The sequence below is a fragment of the Crocodylus siamensis genome, chromosome 4 (assembly GCF_052110815.1).
Source record: "Crocodylus siamensis isolate JL-2025a chromosome 4, ASM5211081v1, whole genome shotgun sequence".
NCBI lineage: Eukaryota > Metazoa > Chordata > Crocodylia > Crocodylidae > Crocodylus > Crocodylus siamensis.
The window spans coordinates 99,844,172-99,867,778 of record NC_143398.1 but is presented as its reverse complement, the minus strand read 5'-3'; the positions used below and the strand labels follow the sequence as shown (position 1 = coordinate 99,867,778).

The following is a 23,607-nucleotide window of genomic DNA, read 5'->3' as shown; positions in this document are numbered from 1 at the left end:
ACTCCATGGGCTGAATCTGGCTTGGGTGGTCATATGTTTGACACCCCTACATGAGATTAATTGCAGAATAATGTGGTATGTGCAATTTCATAGCTCCCTTTGACAGTATTGCCTATTATTTTAGCCACTATCCCAGCACTTTTGGGACTACTGCTAATGTTCAGTATGTCTATGCTTTTCTCAGACAGCTACTGTACTTTTTTTTGCTTATTTAGTTCATACATATATAGCTACACACAGGCACATCCTGTTTATTAAATACATATCCTCTTCCCCCAAAACTGGAATTTTGTCCCCAGGTTACATTTTGAAATAGTCAGTGTTGGTTGAAGCTGGTTAAATATTTGTTTTCTGTAAGTATTCAAACATGACTGCAAAATCATAAACGATTTGCAGAATCTGAAAAAAGTGTCACCAATTTGTACTAACAATCCTTCAGTCACTATTCATAATTTTTCTTATTCTCCTGCTAGAAAATTCCAGTCATCCAGCCAGGAAGTACAAACAAAGCCTTGGAATTTAAGCAACTAATTTCTAAGGGTCAAGTTCCAAATATCAACACTGGATGTGCAGCAAAAGCCTACCAATTGCTTGCTTATGATAAACACAGAATATTTTAAAGTAACAACTATTTGTAATTTCTGAGAATTCACCCAACGCAACAGGATATTAGTAGCATTTGACCAACTGTAGTCCTGAACCAGCAACACATTTACAGTTCAAATATCTCATGGACTGTCAGAGCTAGAAACGGGTTTTTATCTTAATAAACCTAATAAATCCTCTTTTCCAGCAGAATATAGCACCTGGGTTCTAGCCACAACAGATCATGCTACAAAGAACCACCATTTTCAACAACTTATAAAAGGATTCTGTTATGTATTAATCACGTTCTGTTTTGTTCTCCAATGCCAGGAGAGTTGGAGATTTTGTGCAAAGGCAGCCTGGCTTTAGAGATTGAGGCAAACGGAAAACAACAATAGTAACCTTCTAAAACAATCCTTAGTAGCTTTTTTCCTGTGAAACGTGGCTCAAATTCATGTTGGTGTATAAAAATTTTTAGCAAGACAAAATGTAGCTCTGATAGCATTGAAAGAGCTGGAAATTTGGACAAAACATGCCTATTGTTCTGACAAAGGGCATAGGATATTTAGTAAATGCAATCGAGCGGGGACATTGTTTCTACATCTGGTGCAAAAAGCAATGTTTTCAACACACATTTTCAATGGGACTATTAGCTATGCATGTGCATTTCCAAAATAAGCTATTTAAGCAGAGCAGTAGGATGGAAAGCTGAGCACTTTCACGGATGGTGGAATTAACGATTCACAGTTCTAAATCTCATTTGATCTCTTTAGAAATCCACTCCAGCAAGAGTGAGATTTTACTTAGCGGTGCTCTGGGCAAGGAAGCTGCCAGAGGTGGGACGCTTTCCTCCTGGATGAGGTCACCATCCTGGATTTGGCTGATTTGTAGTAACATGGAGTTCTGCCACTCCATTTCCTCATGTTCTCTATGCGCGTGCATGTGTGTTTGTGTCTGAACTCCCATTTTCTGGCAGCCACTATAGGTGTGTTGTGGAGGTTGCTGGGTCTCTAAAAATGCATTGGTCCCAGGGCAGCAAATTCTTCCAAAGTAGCTGCTTTCTTAAGAGAGGCTGCTTAGTTCTAAAGCTGTGGGATGCATGGCTCAGTTATGCACTGTCAGTGAGAAAATAGGAACAGGATTCTCTGGCCTGGACGAAGGTTCACTTACTCATTTTTGTGAGTGCCAATGGGAGCTAGTTTGTCAAAACACTAAGGATAAGGAGCAACACAGGTAGTGTTTTCCCTTCCATGCATCCCACTCTGAGCTGATTAAAGATGCACTTCTTTGAGATGTGTTAGAATGAGGTTTTGGGGGAAGAAGGGAAGCACTTGTCAAACAAAGTGCCCCGCGACTAATACAATTCAGTCTTCTGGTATCACTGCTAATCTGAATTGTTAGTTATATGCTGGAGACTCACAAAAATGTTTTAAAGTATCCTACCTTTGAAACAAACTAGAGTAGACCACATGGTGGAAGTTGCAAGACTTTTGCAGAAGATGACCATTCATTCCCATTATGGGCCCTCACATCCCCATACCATTGTTGTGATACAAGTTAAATGCTGTGCTGCAATACCAATAAACCTGGTAGATTTTTAAGAAACACAGTGGCAACCAGCAGCAAAAGTAGGGATGGGCAAGTGGGGTAACAGCCCAGGATGCCATTTTGGAGGGGATGTGCAACGGCAGCCATACAGCGACAACTGCAGCTGGTGGGTAGGGATCCTACCTGATACCTGAAGCCTGGCACACCACTTCCCCCAGTTTCCTGTCCCGGGTGTTGAACATACTAGTTATGCTTTGATAATAACCCTTCCCATTTAAGTGCCTTTAACACACTTTGATTGTAAGCTCTTTGAGCCAAGGACCATCTTTTTGTTTTGTATGGGTACAGGAGCTAATAAAAGGAGTCCTCACCCGAGACTGGGACACCTAGCTTCTGCCACAACAAAAGGTACACACAGCCTTTACATTTAGATCAGTCTAACAAGGGTTAGGTCAATCTAAATGCCCATCCATGCAGGCATTTGGAGAGATTAAATCAGGTAAAAAAGATGGGCCTGATCTAACTTAGTTCACCTGAGTAGGTGTACTCACTTACATTGATATTGGATTAACCCAGTCTAGGAAAGGGTTAACTAGATCTCTCAAAAGCTTACACATTTGTAGCATAGCTGTAGGGTGGGGGAAGCCCACCCTGGACCCATACTAATCCCTGCCCCCCCCAACCCTGACTAAGGTATTTTTAGCCCTCCGACACCCTTCCCCCTCCCGCAAAGGCTAGGGACAGACATTACGCATAAACCGGTTTAAATGATCAGAAACTGGTTTAATCCTGTAACACAACAGATGTTCAATAAACTGCACATAAACCGGTTTCAGCCATTTTCAAACTGGTTTGAGATAAACCTGGTTGAATCTAGTATCAGACTTAACTGATCTCAGTCAAACCAGTTTATGTACTGTCTGTCCCAGACCCAATAGGGTGACACCCTCCCCCCCGCCCCCCCATTCATGGGCATCCCTCCCCACCGAGTTACTCTGGTTTCCCTATCCAGCTCTCAGAAGTGGTGAATGCATGTACACATTGCTCCTGGGAGCAGCAGACTGCTGCATATGCCAGCTCCCAGTCCAGGTATAGGCAACTTAAAGTAAGCCACTACACCTGGACCAGGTGCAGTGAACATTTGTTCGTGCGCAAGGGAATAATAAGTTTCTCATGTGTATTGCCACTTATGAGAAAGCATCTCCATTTTAAAAGAGAAATCAAATAGATTCTCCAGTCTCTCATCCTTCCAGTCAGAACAAATGAGCCCTTGTTGCATGGGTTTTGTAACTAGTTATAACGGAAAACTGTGTGAAAGCTCCCATTGAAATATTGCCAGCTCTTGTCGGTTATTACTCATATCTAAAGACCATTTTCTAATCCAATGAATTCTTTCCAAAGGAGAAGGAGAGGTTCATTATTCAATCAAATAAAACAATGCCAAATAAAAGCAAGTACTTGTGGCAGGTGAAGGGAAGTTGAAAAATGTTTTCAACTTGATGCCTCTTCCAAAAGTGAAATTAAGAAAGCAGAGGCAACAGGAGGGGATTGTTGATACCAAAGATTCTGGGACTTGTCCCATGTGTGAGGCAACAAGAGGGGACAGCCAGAATCCTCCAATGGGTATTGTTCCTAGCCAAGCTGCCTCAAGACAAACATTACCCCCTGAGAGCTCAGGATTGTATACAGATTGATGCTAACAAGAACTGTGTTGCTCAGAAATAACACTTGAGCAGCAGAGATCAGTCTGGACTGGTAACAATACTCTTTTTCACTGGTTTTGTCATGAGGCCAAACTCTATTCCCCATACACCAACACAGGCCAGAAACTCAGATTACAGACTCAGAGGTCCCAGCAGGTTTGCTCTGTGGTTACTACATTGCATAAAAGCCTTTCCTACCATGCCTCCCCTACTGTTGTTGTTACTCATGCTAACTAGATTACTTAAAAAAAAGGAGACATACCTACCTATGCTGTAACCGCACTTTCATTTGCAGCAAGGACATACCTACAGGGTGAAACTGAGTTTGTCAAAGCAACAACAGCTGAAAGTATGATGATAAAGATTTTGGTTTGAGTGTGTACTCTAAACCATGACAAGCACCACAAGGTAGTCCATATCCTTTCCTTTCCTTGCCAATACTTTAAACCAGGGTGCTCAACCTCCCAGCCCCATCAGTTGGATGAGTGGCACAGGGCCAGATCCCATGCGTCTCTGGCTGCAGAGGGACCCCCAGTCCACAGTGGGGCCAACATGAGGGATCATGCATGCAAGACCACCTTATCTAGCCAGCAGGGCTTCCCACAGGTTGAGAAATTTGGCAGCAGGGGAATGGCATTTAATGCTGCCACCACTCCCTCTTTGCCAAATTTCCAGACTCCTGGGGAGTCCTGCTGGGTGGATGACACAGGTCCATGGGTTGAAGATTGAGCACAAAAAAAATTAGTCTGTCTGTCTATCTCTGGGCCTCTGGATCCGATGCTTTAGTCTTTGACTACAATGTATGGAATAACAAGTAACAACAGATGCTAAATTCCAGATACTAGTATCATGTACTAAATGCATTTCTATTTCCAATAGAGGCATGCTGTGATGAGGGACTGCCACCTGGCAGCATCTCCCTGTAACTGCAGAAGAGCTCAACAGAAGCCGTGGACAGCTAGAAAACTTTTGAGACTTGAATAATGCCAACAGGCACATTCAGATAACAAATCTGTCAGAAAACAGTTAAACCAGTAAAAGGCAATGACATCACCTGTCAAAGCCAAGTGAATCTGGGTAGAGGAATGCCCCCCAAACAAAAAAACTGCCTTCTTCCGGAAATAGCAGCAAGATATCCCTGTTCTTGCTAAACTGATACAAATGCTTGATGTAATTGCCAGAGACTACTTTCCCAGTGTGTCAAAATGTTATTTTTCATGCAGAAAAATTCCAATTATTTCAAGCTGGATGAAGGAGCCTGGCTCCATTGCTGCAGATCCACCTAAATGCAAAATGCAAAGCAATGATCTACTGAGCAAAGGAGGAACACCTTTGGGTTACAAAAGTGCCATCTTAAGGCAGGCAGAAACACGCTGTTCCGGAGGGCTCTGGAGTGCACCACCATGTATTTTATGACTGGAAGAAAGGGAATTGTGAATATCATAATAATTTATCACTTCTGGTCAAAAGATAACAAGCAAGCACTAACGCGTATTTTCACATCGCTGTAAGGAAGCAACAACTTTTGTAATCGTTACCCATGGATCAAAAGTAACATCTGATATATTTTGAGACGAGACATGTACCAGGAAGCAGAATAGCACCTTTAGTGAAACTTAGTTTTAAGAAGTAAGCGCCTTCATTATCTTTAAGAAACATTTTTTAATCTTCATATCTGTTGTATGTTTCTTCCATTGCTGGAAATTTGCAGATACTTATTTTGCTCTCTAAAAGGGACTGATTCATTGTGGCAGTTGGCAAGTCACACCCTTTCCCATATCATCCCCTTTTTACTGGTTTCAATCTAGAAGAAAGTTTGACTTGCTAGACTGACAGGAGACATTGATGCTAATATGAACAATTACATCAGAAACTGAAGAGGGCACTGAACAAATGGACGCTTCCAGGTTTCAGTTGGGAACTAAATAGGGCCTAAGGCCCGCAAGAAAAGCCACTTACGGTTTTCTTGACTAAGGCTGAAGTGAGCTAGTACAACATAATCCCAATTAGCCAAACTCTCAGAGTTAGACAAAGCTCATCAATGTTTTCCAAGACGTGCTCTCCCCTCCAGTTCCCCAAACCCAATGGGTAGATAGTGAAGTGCTCCCAGCCAGTTTGCCAACACAAACTGGATAAGGAAAATACTCAGTGGCTTCCCCAAGGCCAAAATGAGCCATGCTATGTTCTCAATTTCCACCCGAGGTAACGCCCAACCTGTTTAACCCAAAGCTTGGCACACTAGCTAATTTTAAAATGGGCACACCCCAGCTGGGAAGCCAGCTCAGACAAATTTCTGAAGGATTCAAGTATCCTCCAAAACTTTTATAAAGTGACTTGTCTCAACCAGTCTCACTAAATAGTCTTTTCTCATAAAAATGGCTCACCAAAAAAGGATCTGCATTAAGTATAATAAAGAAGCACTTCAGAGATGACCTAGTCAAGCCTCTGAACCTTTTGCCGCCTGCCATCAAGAACAGTGAGGGAAGTATGCTGTAATAATCAGTTCTAGAGGTTTTGGGGCTATATTTATTTCTTTTTATGAATTAAAATGGCATGAAAGTCTCTGGATTGACAGCCTTAGGGACAGAGGTCAAGCACAAAGCGGTGGAGTTGCATGGGTTCTCCACATTACACCAGTACCGTGCCTCTGACCTTCATCTGAAAAAGCTATTTCCAGGTGTGAAAAAAGAATTCAGTCTGAGGAGCAGAGCACCGGGCTGCCTTTTTGACAAGTCTGCCAACCAATGCAGAAAGGAGACCACCCCATTCATTGTATCCAGGATCCTGAACCCTCCCAACCACTTCTGACATGGGTTGGACTCAAGCTGGGTGACTCAGATGTGCAGATTTCTGTAACTTATTGGCGACTCCCTGAGACATCCAAGCCCACTTCATCCCAGCAACATCACTGCCCGTCAAGCAGGCAGGAGGAGCGTGTGTGCTTACCAATCTGTGTGCATGTCATCAATCACCAAAAGGATCTTGGGTTTCTGGGCCACAGGGGCAGGACTTGCCGAGTGCTCAATCAGTCCTGCTGCTGCTTGGGTCGTCTGCTTCATGGCACTGGAGATGGAACTGAAGATGCTAGTTCCAGGAGAGGGAGAAGGAGGTTTCTGAGACGGAGGCTGTTGCTGCTTCCTTTCAGTTGCTGGAGAAACTGGAGAGCTGGTGGAGTTATCAGGACGCTGCAGGTCCATCATGTAGCCATTGGGCAAGTTGGCCACGAAACTACTGTCTGAGAGGCGCCTTCGGAGAAAATTCATTTTTGAAGCTTGTGGGTGGAGAACTTCTCACAATAAGAGCAAGACTAAGTAACTCTGTATTTCACACTTCAGAGGGGCTCTGGGGATCGCTGCTGCTTAACTTCAGAGAGACACGCTTTCACGTCTGTAATTCTGAGAAACAGGTAGGTTTCCTTTTCTGATTTTTCTGTAGGAAGGTAATAAAAGACATGCATGAGGTAAAGAGCAACTCTCTTCAGTTCAGACAACTTACTGACCCTCTAAAATATGCTTTCATGACCAATTAAGACTCAACCCTTAGACTAAAGGGGAAAGATCAATGTTCCATATATTTTTTACAAGCTTGCTGGACAAGTAGAGAGAACTAGATAGATCACTGGGGTTTCTCATATCCCCAGATCTTACAGAGTTGCAGAGAGCCTCACCCAACCACAACAACAAAATTAATTGGTCTTCTGTCTCAATTAATTTTGTCTAGAGCTAAGGGAATACTGGGGCAGACTATTGAAGTATTAGGCCTAGTACCTAATATTTCCAAGGAAATTAAAACAAAATTCCTGAAATACTTTTCAACACCATTCTTCATAATGAAGATTTGTTTTTCCTGACTCTAGCTGGAGATTTTGAAGCAAGACAAGCAAAAGACAAATATGACCTGTTCTGGATTTAAAAGAAAAAACCAAGCCCCCAGCATAATTAGCACCTCTCTGAACAAGCAAGCAAATAATATGAATGAATGAAAAAGATGCATTTGCTGATAGCTTGTTAAAAGGACACTAAATTTTGAGAAGCAAGCATCTGAACTAAAAAGGACCACAAGAAAGAAAGTAATTAAGTGTCCTAAAACACTTTGGTACCAGTTTTTTTAATAAGTACCCACTTTTGCACATGCAGTTTTTGTGCTCCCATATCTGGATTGCTGGCATGATGTGTTCAGCAGGTAGTTGCTAGGTATATCACCATGCTATCTGATGTGCTGATTCATTTGTGAAATTTCGGCACATTCACAAAATAGGAAGCAAAATTTTAAAGGCTGCTTGAGGTTCCTTTACAAACTTGCCCTCTACATGTAAATGTTTCTTTTAGGAATAATGTCCATTACACTCTTGATCTTCTCCTGTGGCACCTCTGATTTCCTACAAGTCTTTTTTGAGTAGACTTCCAAAGGTCTTATATCTCAAGACTTTGTCTCGCTGGCACAGAATCCTTTTGTTTCATAGTTAGTAGGGTCGGAAGAGACCTGAGCAGATCATCAAGTCCGACCCCCTGCCATGGCAGGAAAGGGTACTGGGTCAAATGACCCCAGTAAGGTGTTCATCCAGCCTCCTTTTAAAGACCCCCAGGGTAGGAGCCAGCACCACTTCTCTTGGAAGTTGGTTCCAGATCCTAGCCGCCCCAACAGTGAAGTAGCGCCTCCTGACATCTAGTCTGAATCTACCCTCCGCCAGCTTGCGACCGTTATTTCTAGTCACTCCTGGTCATGCTCGGGGGAACAGGGACTCCCCCAATGCCTGCTGATCCCCCCTGACTAGTTTGTAACAGGCCACTAGATCCCCCCTCAGCCTTCTCTTCTGGAGGCTGAACAGGTTCACGTCCCGTAGCCTCTCCTCATAGGGCCTGCCCTGCTGCCCCCGATCATGCGAGTGGCTCTCCTCTAGACCCTCTCCATGTTGTCCACATCCCTCCTGAATTGTAGTACCCAGAACTGGACGCAGTACTCCAGCTGCAGCCTGACCAGTGCTGCATAGAGGGGGAGTATCACCTCCTTGGACCTGCTTGAGATGCATCTGTGGATGCATGACAAGGTGCGGTTGGCCTTCCTGACTGCATCCCCACACTGCCGGCCCATGTTCATTGTGGTGTCAATGATGACTCCAAGATCCTTTTCTGCCTCTGCGCTGACGAGAAGGGAGTTCCCCAGCCTGTAGGTATGCTGCTGGTTCTTCCTCCCGAGGTGCAGCACCTTGCACTTGTTGGTGTTGAAACCCATCCTGTTCCCATCGGCCCATCCCTGTAACCTGTCTAGATCCAATTGCAGCTTATTCCTCCCTTCTAGCATGCCCACTTTCCCCCACATCTTAGTGTTGTCTGCGAATTTGAACAAGGTGCTTTTTCCCCGTCGTCCAAGTCACTGATGAAGATGTTGAACAGTGTGGGCCTGAGGACCGAGTCCTGGGGGACCCCACTGCCCACATCCCTCCAGGTCAAAAATGATCCTCCAATACCACTCTCTGGGTGCAGCCCTCCAGCCAGTTAGCGACCCATCTGTCTGTATAGGCATCGCTACCACAATCTCCTAGTTTTTTTTTTATGAGAATGGGGTGAGAGACCGTGTCGAAGGCCTTCCTAAAGTCCAGAAAGACTACATCCACTGCTACCCCTGCATCTAAGGATTTGGTGACCTGGTCATAAAAGGTCACCAGGTCGGTCTGACAAGACCTGCCTCTAATGAACCCATGCTGGTTGCCCCTGGGCATAGTCTACCTTGCTGGCCTCTCGTGGACATGTGCCAGGATAATTCTCTTAATTAATTATTCTTCCAGTTATAGGACAGATCTTGGATTACAGGTCCCTATGGATAAGCTGTTATGTCCTAGCCAGGATTGGCAAACTTATATTTTGGCATCCTCCCTACCCCCAAAATCAGTGGTGCTGCTGCAGGCAGAGACAGTTGAGTAAGGGCACAAGGCACAGTCTAGTGGGGAGGTGGAGAAGCATTTTGCACCAGGCAGGTGGGCAGGCAGGCACCGCTCCTGCTGTGCAGGAGTAAGGTGGGAGAACTGGAGCAGGTGCCACTCCACCTGCACATGCCCAGCTCAGCTCCACCTGAACAGCAGCTGGGGGCAGGGAGTGGGCTGTGTTGGGCATTGCTTCTCTTGCTTAATATGAAGTTGTCTGGGGCAGGGGAGAGTGCTGCTGTGAGTGCATGGGCGTGTGTGTCCCTGACCCTGGCATCCTGGGCAGCCACCCACACTGTCCACCCATAAGGCCAGCCTGGTCCTAGCAGGTCTGTGTTGAACACTTGTAAGTCTCCTCTTCCACAGTGGTGACCAGTAGTTAGTAAAATGAGCAAACAGCCCTCTATAAACCACCTCACCTGACAGCAGGAACATAAAGCATAGAACTGCCTATATACATATCGATCTTACCCCTTCCCACCACCGTGGAACTTTAGAAAGACTTAACTAATTCAGACTTCTCTCTGCAGGACCTCAATCTGAAGCAGACTTTTCCTCCTACATCTCCTGAAAGCTACCTCCTACCTGTGTCTAAAGAGTGACACAGTAAGCATTTAGTGAGCACTTTACCTTTTGCTTCCCAGCCTTGGCAATAGTTACAACTTTGCCGGAGCCTGGAAGTAGCATCTCTTAAGTAACAGCTCAAGTATTGTTCCTTAATTCCCTCTGCTGCGTTTACTAATAGGTTAATTATTTAGAGACATTGTGCTGCCTTTCTATAAGTTATAATTTAATTATACATTAAATTATATATGTTTGATTGCAAGTTACAAGTTATAATTAAAATCAACACATTCATATAACAAGCATTTTAATAATTCAGTATAACAACACAGTAACTATAGGAGTCATATAGTGTAAACTAATACAGGTTAGGTCCTCACCCTTCAGGTCTAGTAAACAGCTCCCCAACAATAGTTAGCCTTAACTTTCTAGGAAGAGTCTACCAAAAGAGTCCTACCTCAATAGTAATAAGCCTCTGTAATAGCAAAGATATTGTCCTTTCTGGGGGTCACAGTGGCAGAAGAACAGAAGGAAGATTTATTGAGGATACACATTCCACAGTCTTTTGCTTGAGAGGAAATACAGGAATTTCCTGATTATCACAGAAAGTAAGTGGAACCAGAAAAAATAAATTTGCTCTATGCGGCAGACTCCACTCAAGGATATGCCGGATTCTGGTGAGAAATGCATGGAGTAGAACTGTGGTCTGGAAACCAGGATCCAAGTTCAGTGTTCCTGGAGTGACATGTAGCTCACACATACAGATGAAGTAGAGTTAGAGTTTGTGGGAAGCACCATAATTAGGTTTGCTGCTTGGCCTATGCAGGGTTGAATTAACACTTTAGTGGGCCATAGGCAAACAAATTTGTGGGACTCTACTTTTTCCCCCTCAATAATTATAATATGTAAAATAAGTACAGCTGGGCCCCTTCTTCACTCAGGGCCCTAGACATGTGCCTAGTTTGCCTAATTTGGCCCTGGGCATATGGATGGTAGGCAGTGAATAATGAAAAAAATCTAACATTGCTATCAAGAGAGCATATGGTATCTCTTACAGCTACTTTGAAAAAACTGTCCCTGGCTCAGTTAATAGCTATTTATGTTAATAAATAACAAGTTAATAGTTATTTCCTGCTATCTGTCAGTAGAGGGAGCCTCTGGCCATTTATAATAATCAATGGAAAAAGTTTTCTAAAGCATAAATACTGTAGTCCATAGAGACTTGCATGCTTTTGAAAATACTGCCTAGTACTTAGTTCTCATATCAGTAGTGTAACAATGGGTGGGCAAGTGGGACAAGAGACTCAGGCCCTGCCTAAAGAGGGTATACTGGATTGGGGCTAGAGGACGCACTTCCCATCCCACCATCCCTTCCCTGTTTCCCCTGCACCTTGCCCTTTACTTGCCAGTGACTGCAGCTCCAGGTCTGGTTCCAGTTCCAGCAGCAGGCAAAGCAGAGCAGCGGTGCTGGTGCTCAGTGCAGGAGCAATAGCTGGTAGCTCACTACTGCTAGGGAAGATGCCACCTCATTGTTTGGCTGCCAAAAAGAAGTTTGAAATGGCTGCTTGATATGCTTGTCCATGGCAAAAAGAGGTAACATCTTCTTCAACAGCAGTGAACCTCTGGTGCTGTACCTGCACCATTATGCTTTTGGCTCACAGGATTAATTCTTAGTGCTCCTGTAGCCTTTTATCTTCTAAGTAGGTCATGACATTGTATTAACTAATCTGTACGCAGCATTGATGGAAAAACCAAAGCAACAACAACAAAAAGCTATAGAATATTTTGCCTATTGTTCTACACAACAGAACGGTTGTATGCTCCAGGAGTGGAGGTACAATGGTGGATGGCAGCATTATAGGGCAAGGAAACAAACGATACCTAGTTATTCTATTCTGCCAATTCCAAGATACTGCTTGGATTGATGTATTGATCTCTCTTGGCTCTGTGGACTAACATTGTCACTGAGTGCTGGGGAAATGGTGTTCTGTATCTCTAGTCCTGGATATATGAGGAGGAAGGAATAAAAATTGTGCCACTTACTGAATGCCTTCAAATAAATGCATCATTGATAAATTCCAAAAAATGACAATCCCAAGGACGCAGGACACGATGAGACCAAGACTGAGCAACTTTGGGATGGTAAATCTTTCATGAAATTCATCTACAAGACTGTAAGAAAAATGGAAGAATCCTAATTTCTTCATTAAAAAAACATTAGGACAGGAGTGCAATCTTGACACTATATTTTCACCAGGACCTGGGGTAGTGTAATTAAGGGGGGGTGTGTGTGTGTGTGTGTGTGTGTGTGTGTGTGTGTGTGTGTGTCTTTGCCATAATAATATATCTGTTATCACTCAGCAGCCCAGCCAGAGAGAAAGTCTTACCCAAGCAAGAAAGATTGGGGCGTAGGCGGGAAATCAATGCAAACTGCCAACAAGCTCCTGTGTTTACCAGAAAAGATCAACAACAAATAATCTGCTTCTCAATTATGCATGCTGTATTTTCCTTTTGTTCTTTATTCCTAAAGACATTTACATAAAAGCAGGATCTATGCTCGTTCTGGTTTCAGATTCACAGATGTTTGGCTTCCATAGTTTGTCTGCCCCATGGAGTTCAGGTGAAACTGTGGGTCCTTAGCACTTGTGCAAAATCAGGTTCCAAAGAGTTTACAAACCAAATCTGGACCAAGTAAAACCTTACTGATTTCAGTCAGTGGGAAGGGAACAAATCCTAGAGTCCACTCTGCAACTGAGAAGCTTTGTGCAACACCAGATTTATCCCACTGGCATTTATTGCAAATGAATCAAATCTGAATACCTGCATGCAACCATTACCTTATGACTGTGGTCAATAGATAGGTCCCAAACCATGATCAGGACATGGAGCTTCAATAAAACTGAGCAGGTGCAGCTAGGGTAGATGGCTGAGTCTTGGGTGGCACTGGAGTAGATGGCATAAGAAGGGATGGGAGAGTCAGCTTGAAGTTACTAGTAGGAGACAATTTCAAGGCGATTCCATTGTAATTGGCCCCATAGGTAAGTGGATCAAGGCTGGAGCTAGAATTGCAACCTTCACCTTGTACTGTTACAGCTGCCACCTCCCTAGGCTGTCTTCTAGTAATGGGCAACTTGGGCCTGGCTGCCTGCTCAGGCGATGACAAAGCAGCCCCATGCAGCTGGAGGAGAAGACTGAAGGCAGTAGCTGCTTCCTTCTCACCGGTCAGCTGGCTGCATGGGCCTGCACTATGGAAATGTAGAATTCAGAGTAGCAAAGATTCTAGCTTTATTGCTAGAAAAAGTCATGTGGTCCCAAAATGCTTTGCAGGCAGTAAGGAGCTTAGCTTCACAGCATCCTTGTGAAATATCACTCCATTTGAAAAATGAGGAAAGTGGAACAAAGATAAAAGTGATAAACTAGACCTCCTAATTCGCTGTCATGCTTTAAACACTAGACTGAGGCTAAAAGCCTAAAAGACAAAAGGAACAGTGTCCTACACTTCTGAACAGTTCATAAAACCAAAGCTACTCTGCAGCCTGTTGGAAATACAAGAGTGAGAGCCACGTGAGGGCATGGTGATCTGGCAAAAGGTGGTGCTGGTTTGGGAGTATGCTAGGAGGGGAGCTCTTCAGGTCATGCTTGTCCAATTTCCTGTCGCACTTGTTCAGAACAGCTCTGTGTTAAACCTGCCTCAGCTGGTGACAAGCAGGGATCCGGGCTTGTTGTTTCCCCACAAGAAAATGGAGAAACCCGCAGACTTTACCCTTTACCAGAGGAAAATGCTGATTGCTCACATGGAGAAATTTACAGATTTTACAGTTTTCTGCAAGCTGGCAGAATTCTTGGCTGCAGGGGGCTGGGAGTGGGAGGAGGGCGGTCAGGCAGGGGGTGCCATGCATGTATATGCACATAGCTGCCAGGCAGCCTGGAGAGCAGTTCCCATAGGTAAGTTGCGGAGCGGGGAAAATTGAGGCTCCCATAGGGAAGGAGTCGGGTAGGGCTGGGGATGCTGCCCAGCTGGGCAGTGCCTGGGTCTTGGGGCCCCGGGCCATGGGTGGCTTGTCCAGGAGCTGCAGGGGTGGGGAGGCGGCTACTGACCACTGTGTGCACTCCCAAGGTGGCAGGAGGGATCCATGTCCCCTAGATCTATGCGCAGGGCGCAGGCAGCCCACTGCAGGCTTGGGCTCCCACCCTTCCCTGGGTCCTCCGCAGCCCAGAGGCTACGACCCAGCGCTGCAACATACAATGGAGTTGGGAGGGCTGCGGGGGGAAGAGGACTGAGGGGCCTTTCATTTAATCGCATATAAAGGGGGATGGGGAGGTTATCAGAGAAATTGTGATTTGGTTTTTTGTTTTTTGTTTTTAAATCAGAGAATTTGCCTTTTTTTTTTTTTTTAAATCAGGGAAAACCGGGATCCCTGGTGATAAAGCTGCTGCAGTGTAGGGTCACTAAGGTCAAACTTTAGAAGAGGAAACAGAAATGTTCTAACAGCAAATGAAAGTCCTGAGACAAAAGAAATAGCCCATGAGAACAATCCTATCTACTGGGGGGAAAGGGGGTGGGGGAAGGATGACAAACACTTGGAAAGAAAGGAGGGGGATAAAACACCGAAGTCAACAGAAGACAGGAGGAAAAGCCATGAAAATCCTGATACATGCAGAGGCAGCAAAACACAAACAATAATAGGCAACACAATGCACTAAATGAAACAAGATCAATTAGTGACGGTGTGCAGGGTCCATAGCAGAAAGGGGTCAATACTAATAAACCATAATATTTCTAACAGAGCATGTTTCCTTTAATATTTAGTTAAAAATTCAGTTTGTATGAACAAACTAACCAAATCCCTTAGAATTTCAGTGGCAGTTGTGCACATACATGCATTGGGCCCTTAGTCTGCAAAAATCCAAGCTGCCTTGAAGTTTTTTCCATGTATGATAGAACAAGACACAAAAATTCTCACTTAAATCTCTCACCATCCCTGTGCCTCCCTTTCTCATGCGAGCTAAAGCCCAGAGGAAATAGAAGTTGATTGGCTGATTTCTGTTGAGCATGTCTGGATTTCCCCTGAGCCTTTTATGTATGCCATCAGGCAGTGAACTGACAGAGTCACAACAGACTACATCTAGCTCCCAGCTCTTGACAACCTCCTCTTAGCAGTGCTAAGGGGGGTAAACAAGCACACAAACAAGCTACCATGAGGTAGAAGGGGGTAGGGTTTATCCACGGCCGCCTGCACACCAGATCCTCCTGCTCCCCTCGCTTCCCTCCCTCCCCTGTAAATAAAAGCTAACTCACAGCATCTTAACCCTTGTTGAAAGATGCACAGCAGAAATCAATGGAAGAGGGGCAAGTTACCATGAGTTAGGTTTCATTTAAGAGAGGTAAGTTACCACAAGTTAGGTTTCATTTACCTTGGGTAAGAACAAGCACACAGGCAGTCACTGGGTGCATCTACATGTGCAATTAATGCAAAGCAATACACTCCGGTACTTATTATACTGGAAATTATTTCCCCCAAGAGTGCCATTTCAACATGTGCCCCAGGACCACAGCACACTGAGCCAGGTTGGAGCAGCGGGGGTCAGCCTACCAGCCTGTGACTGCTCCCTCTGGCTCAACGTGCTGAGGAGTGGCTGGCTGGAGAACAAGGGCGCTTCAGTGTGGGGCTAGCTGGCAGGCAGCCCCCTCACTGAAGCACCCTTGTGCCCCTGCCAGCTGGGTCAGTGTCTGTTTTTTAGCACGCAGCAATGCACATATTCTGCAGCAGGGTAGTATTCACAAGTACTACCCTGCTGCAGAGTTTATTACTTTACTGAGGCCTAATAGCACCGTATGTGTAGATACCGAGACATTTACTGTGGAGCTAATTACGCAGCTGTGCCGTAAAAATCTCATGTAGATGCACCCACTGTGGAGCAGATGATGCACAACAAACTGCTGCTTTTACTTACCTCGTCATAACTTGTTTGTGTGCCTACTCCCTAAGAGCAGCCTGTGTAACTCAATGTGGTTGCAGCCACTCGGATCAATAGAGCCAGACTCAGACCTTGCTCCAACCTGCTGCAGTACTAATCTGAGACAAGGACAACAGGATCCCTCCAAGTGTCTCTTACATTCCCAGCTTGAACACCTGGAATACATTATTAATGACCTTCAACCACTCCTGGAAAATGACCATCATTTCAGGGTTGCCATGCAGGACACACCTGTCCTGGCTTATAAGAAGCCCCCCAGTTTCAAACAAAATGTCTCAAGCAACAGGTTACCAAACTCCTATTCTCACCGAGGCATCAGGCCTTGCACTAGACCCAGATGCCAGCTGTCCCTCCTCATCAATACAGACTACTTCATCACTGGACCTGCTAATATGGATTATAACGTCTAAGGTTCATTCACTTGTTCCTCTACCGAAGTTGTATCTGCTATTATTTGCTTACAGGGCCCCCTTTGCTGAATACATTGGACAGATTGGGCAATCCCTACATGCAAGAATGAGGGACGCTGATCTGACATGAAGCTGCAAAACATAGAAAAGCCTGTGGCAGAACATTTTAACATTCCTGGGCATTCCACTACTGACATTAGGGTCACTGTTCTTAGGGCCTTGTTACACATTACACGGTGAGTCACACAAATGTTGATCAGTGTTAGTGCTAGCTTAAGTCTGGAGCAGACAGGAGCCTGCAGGACAGAGATAAGAATAGCCCTCCCTTCCCATTCTGGGCTTTCACCTGCTCCCCAGGGCTCCACCATTTTCCCCTCTCTGTCCCACAGGGTTCCCTGCCTCCCCACCATCTATCCTCCCCTTCACTTACTTGTGGCTGCCCATGCTGTCCAACTCAGGGAAGCAGGCAGGGAAGGGCTAATGTGAACAGTTAAGTGAGTGGAGGGGCATAGGGAAGTGAGTGGGGATCTGGGGCATCGGGCCCAATCTAGGCCGACGGGGAGAGGGGTGGGTGCTTACACTAAGGGGTAGGTAGCCTAGAGTGGCTATACCTTAGTGCAGGGGTGGGCAATTATTTGGACCCGAGAGTCATGTGGGGAGTTTTGATGAGCTGGGTCATCCTCCCCACCATGTGCAACAACTCACCAAAACTCCCTATGGGGCTTTGGGTGGGTGGGGAGCAGCGTTGGGGAACAGGATGGGTGGGTGATGCCTATCTGCTCCCTTCAAGACCTGCCCTGTGGGGAGGGGGGCGGGGCGTGTGTATGGAGGTATGGGAGGGGTGTGCGCGTGCATATGGGGGGCTGCCGGGGCACTAGGTCCTGGGAGCCAGCCAGGGGTGAGGGGAGGGAAGGGGAAGCTGGGGGCGCTTGCAGAAACCTTACCCCAGCGGTGCAGTCCACAGCTGCCCCTGCAGTGCTCTGCATGGTGCCAAGCCTGCACGGGGCTCCCATCCATGCCCACTGGCCTCGCCTCAGCCCCAGCCCCAGCCCTGCCCCACACGCAGCTTCTGGGTAGGGCTGCAGCTAGACAGGTCCTGCTCTGCCTCCTGCCTCCAGGAGGAGGTGCTGGCAGAAGCAGGAGTGGAAAGAGGAACAGCTGCTAGAGGTGAGGGGAACAGAGCATCCCTACCAGCCTGGGCCCTGGCCAGTGCACTCAGCTTCTGGGTTGGCTGTCCCTGATGTGACTGCAGCTGGCCAGGTGCTGCTCTGCTCCTCTCGCCTCCAATGGTAGCTCCTCCTGCTCCTGCCTGCTGCACCAGTCTGGGCAGGTGGGTGGGATGGGGGCATGGGGAGCAGAGCAGCATCAGGAACAGCCCCACCAGAAGCTTTGTGCGCTGGCCAGGGCCCAGGCTGGCAGGTGTGGGCTGGAGTGTGGTGCAGGCTGTCCCATTGGGAGCAGGTGGGGCTGGGCCCTATGTGGAGCGCTGCAGAGGTAGCCACGGTCCAGATCTAGTCAGTTGGTGGACTGGATCCAGCTTGCAGGCCGTATTTTACCCACCCCTGCCTTAGTGTAACATGAGCTGAATAACATGGATGGGAAACAATCTTGCCCTGGAGTGGTATAACTGAGCCACATAATGGGCAGTTAAAAACTAAATTTCAGGTCTTAATGTGCAGACAACCCAGGTGTTAAGAGCTCCAGGAGCCACCCAAAATTATTGTGCAACGAGGCCCTTAGCGAAAGTTGTAAAAGCCATCTTGAATGTGAAATTGCAGAACAAGAAATCATCCACAGACTGGATTGTTAAGTATGGGGTAAACAGGGACTACAGATCTTTATCCCATTACCTGGATTAGTTTTTTCTTTACTTTATGTTATGGATTTATTATTTGCTTGTCTCTCTCACTGCTGGCCCTCTCCACCCTCTGCCCACCTCCCCTATTCCCTGTCTTTTATATGCAAATCACTCTTTCTATTTGATTGCCTGCTCTGTGCATGTCCTTTCATAGCATCTGATGAAATGCTCATGAAAGCTTATGCATCTCTAAGGTGCATACCTGCCTTGTGCATACCTCCACCCTGCCTTATGCATAACTCGATCACCCAACAAATACAGAAGGGGATGCTCTCTCTCTGCATTCATCACAACAGCACAACCACTAATACTTCACCTGCCATTTTGATTTTATTATCCAACAGTCACATTTTAAACATTCAAAAAGGCCCAGTTCTACTGTCTGGTGTACAAGTACAATTTAGGAGGGTACTTCCATGGGATCAGGCTGGTATGAGAGAGAAGCATACCTGGCCTAATGACTTGCCACTGATGCTTTTACAAAGAATAAAGTAAGACGGTTGCATCTCTCTCTCTCAGTTATTATCAGGAGCTTTGCATTTCTGGCCCCAAGACTTCGTACGTCAGATCTCAAGGTATAACAAAAACATGCAACTTTTTTTAAATCTCATTTTCAGAAATACATATATTTTCAGGTTCTTTTACTGGCTTCAGGGTTCATTTGAGCCACATTTCTAAGCTTTTCTCAACAATTATGCAGGCTACTTCATTCCATATAAAAGCAATCACTTGTTTAAACAGCTGTAGGGGTTTAAGAAAAAACAAATGAGCTGCATGGCAAATTTGAAGAGATAACAAACTTCAATTGACCTATCAAATACAGAATAGAGCGCACAGAATGCTTCGCTCAAGTCCAGTCCACGCAGAATATTTTTCAAGGAATGACACACAGAGTAGGAAGATTGTCAATAGTGACCTAGAAACTTAAAATAACAAGTCACTAAAGGTAAAAAGGACTTGTGTTCCTCCATCTCTCAGGCACTTTTAAAAACATTCCCCCATTTATTTGTCACAGTTTTTGTAGTTTTGCTGCATCTTTGAAACCATAGCAGGAAAAAACAGACGACAAGTCTTTTGGAAGGGACTGAGTTATGAAGCAGATCAGACCAGGCATAGTTTTAGGGATAATTCTGTTAACCTTAATCTAATTGGAGTTCCTTGTTGTTTGCTGGAGTCGCCTGCTTCTGTGTTTTTCATTATTCTCACTCAACAGCAGCCATGATTCCCAAGTAAAGATGTGATTTGTAAAGGTTTTCATAAGCAGCTATGGTTTTGCCATCTAGCTTCCTCATATAGATACATTTAGAGATGGCAAGGGATCACGGTATTAGTATCATATTTTAGAATGTCACACCTGCTTTATCAGACGAGCAATTTAAACATATTTAGTGTTACATTTTATATGTTGCTATATATGCTTTTGAAAGAAACACCACTTTGAAAAGAATACTTACACAGTGACAAAGAAAGATGACCAAAAGAACCAGCCAGAAATGTAGTTGCAAACAACAAAAGAGATAAATAGCTTATCCCAATGCCATTTTCAGTTGGTTAGATAAAATTGCCCAGATCCTTTACATTTTCAGTTATTCACATTTTTTTCAAATATAAAACAAACTTAAGCATTAAAATGGGACATAATTTTTTAAAGGAAGCTGAAATTAGGATTTTTCATTTTTGTACTGACAGCATTATTGTTCTGCATGTTTTGTTTTTGCCATGATGACATGCCCTAAAGATGTGTAATCATACAGCATGTCTCCGGAGTGTGTCAATGATACTTTATAGTCCATGATTTATAAAGGCTTTTTGTGGCTTGGCTGTACTCTACATCACTGCCTACTTACCAGCAAAGCCAGAAACAGCTCAACTAGAGCAAGCAACATAGGACAAAGAAATCCACTGTGAATCCTTGGAAATTACAGAAACATCTCCATAATAAACCTGTGGAATTGGCACACTGTCTCCATTCCTTATTTCCCTAGAGTCAAAAAGTCTTTTCCAGACCTAAGGCTTGCTTTGCAATGGTGACACTAATGCTTCCATTAAGACTAATTCTTGTATGCACGATGAAGGCATTGCACTCTATCAGATCAAAAGGAAAAGAGGAGGCCGCAATGCTAACTGTGAAGTTTATGCAAATAAATAGATGAAGCTGTAAAAAGACGACCTAGAAGTGTTCAAAAGCCTTTAGCTGTTTTCATTCCCTCCCTCCCCCCTCAATCTGGTCTTGAATTTGTTTGGAGCTCATCTAATTTATTTGGAAAATACCGATCTTAGTCCCCTGCAGAAACTGTGGAAAGCTCTTATTTCATGATGACAGGAGTGAAAGTGATACCAAGTTTGGCATTAACAGAGTAAGGGCTCCCTTCACTAAGTAGTACATTGCTTTGAAGTGTACAGATTTGAAGGAAAACAAGTAGTAGGATGTATTTAATATGTAGGGCCTGACAATACACCTTATGGCTCATCCAGACAACGAGACAAAGGATGCCTATGGGACTAACAACTCACTGATTCCTACAAGAAATAGCAGACTCCTTCACAGCCTCTATGCTGTTCCACCCTGGTGGATATGCCATATACTCTTCTCCATCCCCATGTCAAATATATTTTAGATACATCTCAATGTATTAGTTAAAAGCAGTATAGTCTGGCCTATTTTCTTGTTATTGGACTAAAACCACAGCAAAGAACAAATAAAGCTGTATTCCATTCAGATTTTTTTTTCAAAAGGGTTAGAGAAAGAGCCAAACAGATAAACAGTGGAGAAACAATTCACTTGAAGAACTGGTGAACTATTTAAAATACATTTCTAATTGTTGATGGATGTCAATGAATGGGATTGTTGAAAGCATCCAAGGGATTCTGGAACAAAAATCCCGCCATTCTTCACAGACTTTTGAGACTGGAAGGTCCAACACAATGATTATCTAATGTGATCTCCTGAATGACAGGGCCCATGGCATTTTACCCTACATCAAACCTGTGCGCTCCCAAGTCCTGTAGGAAACAGTCATGCATGTATAAAGGAAACGGAAGAGTGCAGCTTCTCTGAAGACGATGCCACCTCAAAGGTTAAACAATCTTCTGCAAATCCCAACTCCAGTCCATACAGTCCTTTCATGCTTTGCTGGGATCCTCTGTCCTACATATTCTATTCTCACAGACAATCATGGGACGCAGCAAGGGATCGGAGATCAGCTCACCAGGGTGCCTCTTGGGGTAACAAGGAACAACGATCACAAACAGAGAGCAGATTTAGGCTAGATATCAGGAAAAATTTCTTCATGGTAAGGGTGGCCAGAATTTAGAATGGGCTTCCAAGGGAGGTGGTGCTCTCCCCTACTTTGGGGGTCTTTAAGAGAAGGCTGGATAGGCATCTGGCTGCCAGTGCTCTATCATCTGACCCCAGTGCTCTTTCCTGCCCAGGCAGGGGGGCAGACTTGATGATCTGTTGAGGTTCCTTCTGACCCTAGGATCGATGAATCTATGGTGGGGGTACAATGGAGTGGATGTACTTCCCTTTCAGTTAGTCACAGTGCAGAAGCAGTAGCTAGGGACTTCTTTTTTTTTCTTTTTTAAGTCCTAGAGGCAAATAAGAATTCCCACTTCCCTTCTCCTCTGTATTCAGCAGCAACTTCCTTCCCCTCACTCCTTCCCCCTGCTGCCGCTGTCTCAGGCTGTCCCAGGAGTGGAGGCAGAGGTAGATCCAGAGCTGCTCTTGCCCACTCCGGCTGGGCTCCACCAGGGTCAGCTACAGCAGCAGACAGGTCCTTCATTCCTGCCTGGTACTCCAGTGTTCCTTGACAGCCTGCAAACTTGTATGTGGAAAGGAAACCCACTTGCTGTTGCTGTCTCTAGCCAAGCTCGCTGATGTGCAGCCCAGCTGCAGTGGGGTATGAGTTGCTCTGTTGCCCCCACCCTGGTCCCTGGGTCATGTAGGGATGGCAGCAGTGGCAGGTGGGGAAGGGAGGAAATGTGCCACTAAGCATGGAGGATAAGGGAGAGGGGAAGGAAGATTCTTACTTGCTTGAGGGACTTAAAAATTAAGTTTCCTGTTGCTTCTCCTGCAGCACAGTCTGCCCACCCTGGCGGTGGGGAGAAGGGAAAGGTTGGGATCCAGAGTGCAACCACCCCTGCAGGTCACTGGCTCTTGCATCCCGCTTTCTGAAATCTGCCCATTGAGACAACTCATTTGCTGCCATTTCAAAAATGACACAAGAACCAGTCTTCACTATTCCAGACACTTCATTATCTGAGGTCTCTCAACCCATTCCACATGCAAAATAGATCATTTAATATACAATAGATTTGCTGATGTATGCAATGGATGAGCTGAGGTAAAGCAAATAAAAAGAAAACTCAGTTTTTTTTTTAAACATACTAAGATGCAATCATCTGCTTTCTCAGCATACATATGGACTTGCACTCCCATCTGCCTAGTTAAGCATAATATGAAGAGGAGCATAGGTCCCTGGAATATGAGCACACTTAATGTCTACCTAGTAAATTCACCATTTCCAGGTGCAGGCTCCTCACACGTCACACTGCTCTGCTGCCATCTAAACTGGAAATAGTGAAACAATTTCTGTGCAGGAGGGCTAATTGGAACTGCTGAGTGACATTCCCACTTAGCCAGCTCCTAGGCCAAGCAGTTCACTTGTACAGATGCAGCCACCACCGTTTCCAGTTTAGGAAGCAGCCTGCCCAGAGCAGAGTGGTGTGCTTGAGGGCACTTCTGCTGGGAACTGTAAAGTTACCATACAGAGCTGGCTGATTTTAGTGATGGAAGGAGGAAGGGGAAAATCAAATAAGGAGGTAAAATTATTGGTGAAATGGCAACAGAATCTAATTTAAAAAAATCCTAAATTCAGTAAAGATCAATAGATTAATTAACCAGAATTCTTCAAACACAGAGGACCAAAAACAAACAAACCAAATTTTCACTGTAGTTGGAAAAGAGCTCACCATCTTGAGTAATGGATAATACCAGCTCAGGTACTGTCATAACGAACCCAAATTTTGCTCAGTTTCTTA

General features: G+C 44.9%; 1 protein-coding gene across 1 annotated transcript in view; it reads right to left on the bottom strand.

Moving 5' to 3' along the window:
- The window catches only part of SYN3 (synapsin III), a 308,303-nt gene that overhangs the window by 267,655 nt on the left and 17,041 nt on the right, over positions 1-23,607 (bottom strand). Inside the window, exon 2 of the mRNA XM_090041085.1 lies at positions 6,783-7,265. Within this exon, the coding sequence (XP_089897211.1) occupies positions 6,783-7,099 (317 nt within the window). The 5' untranslated portion in view covers positions 7,100-7,265. The remainder of the gene's footprint in view (positions 1-6,782; positions 7,266-23,607) is intronic.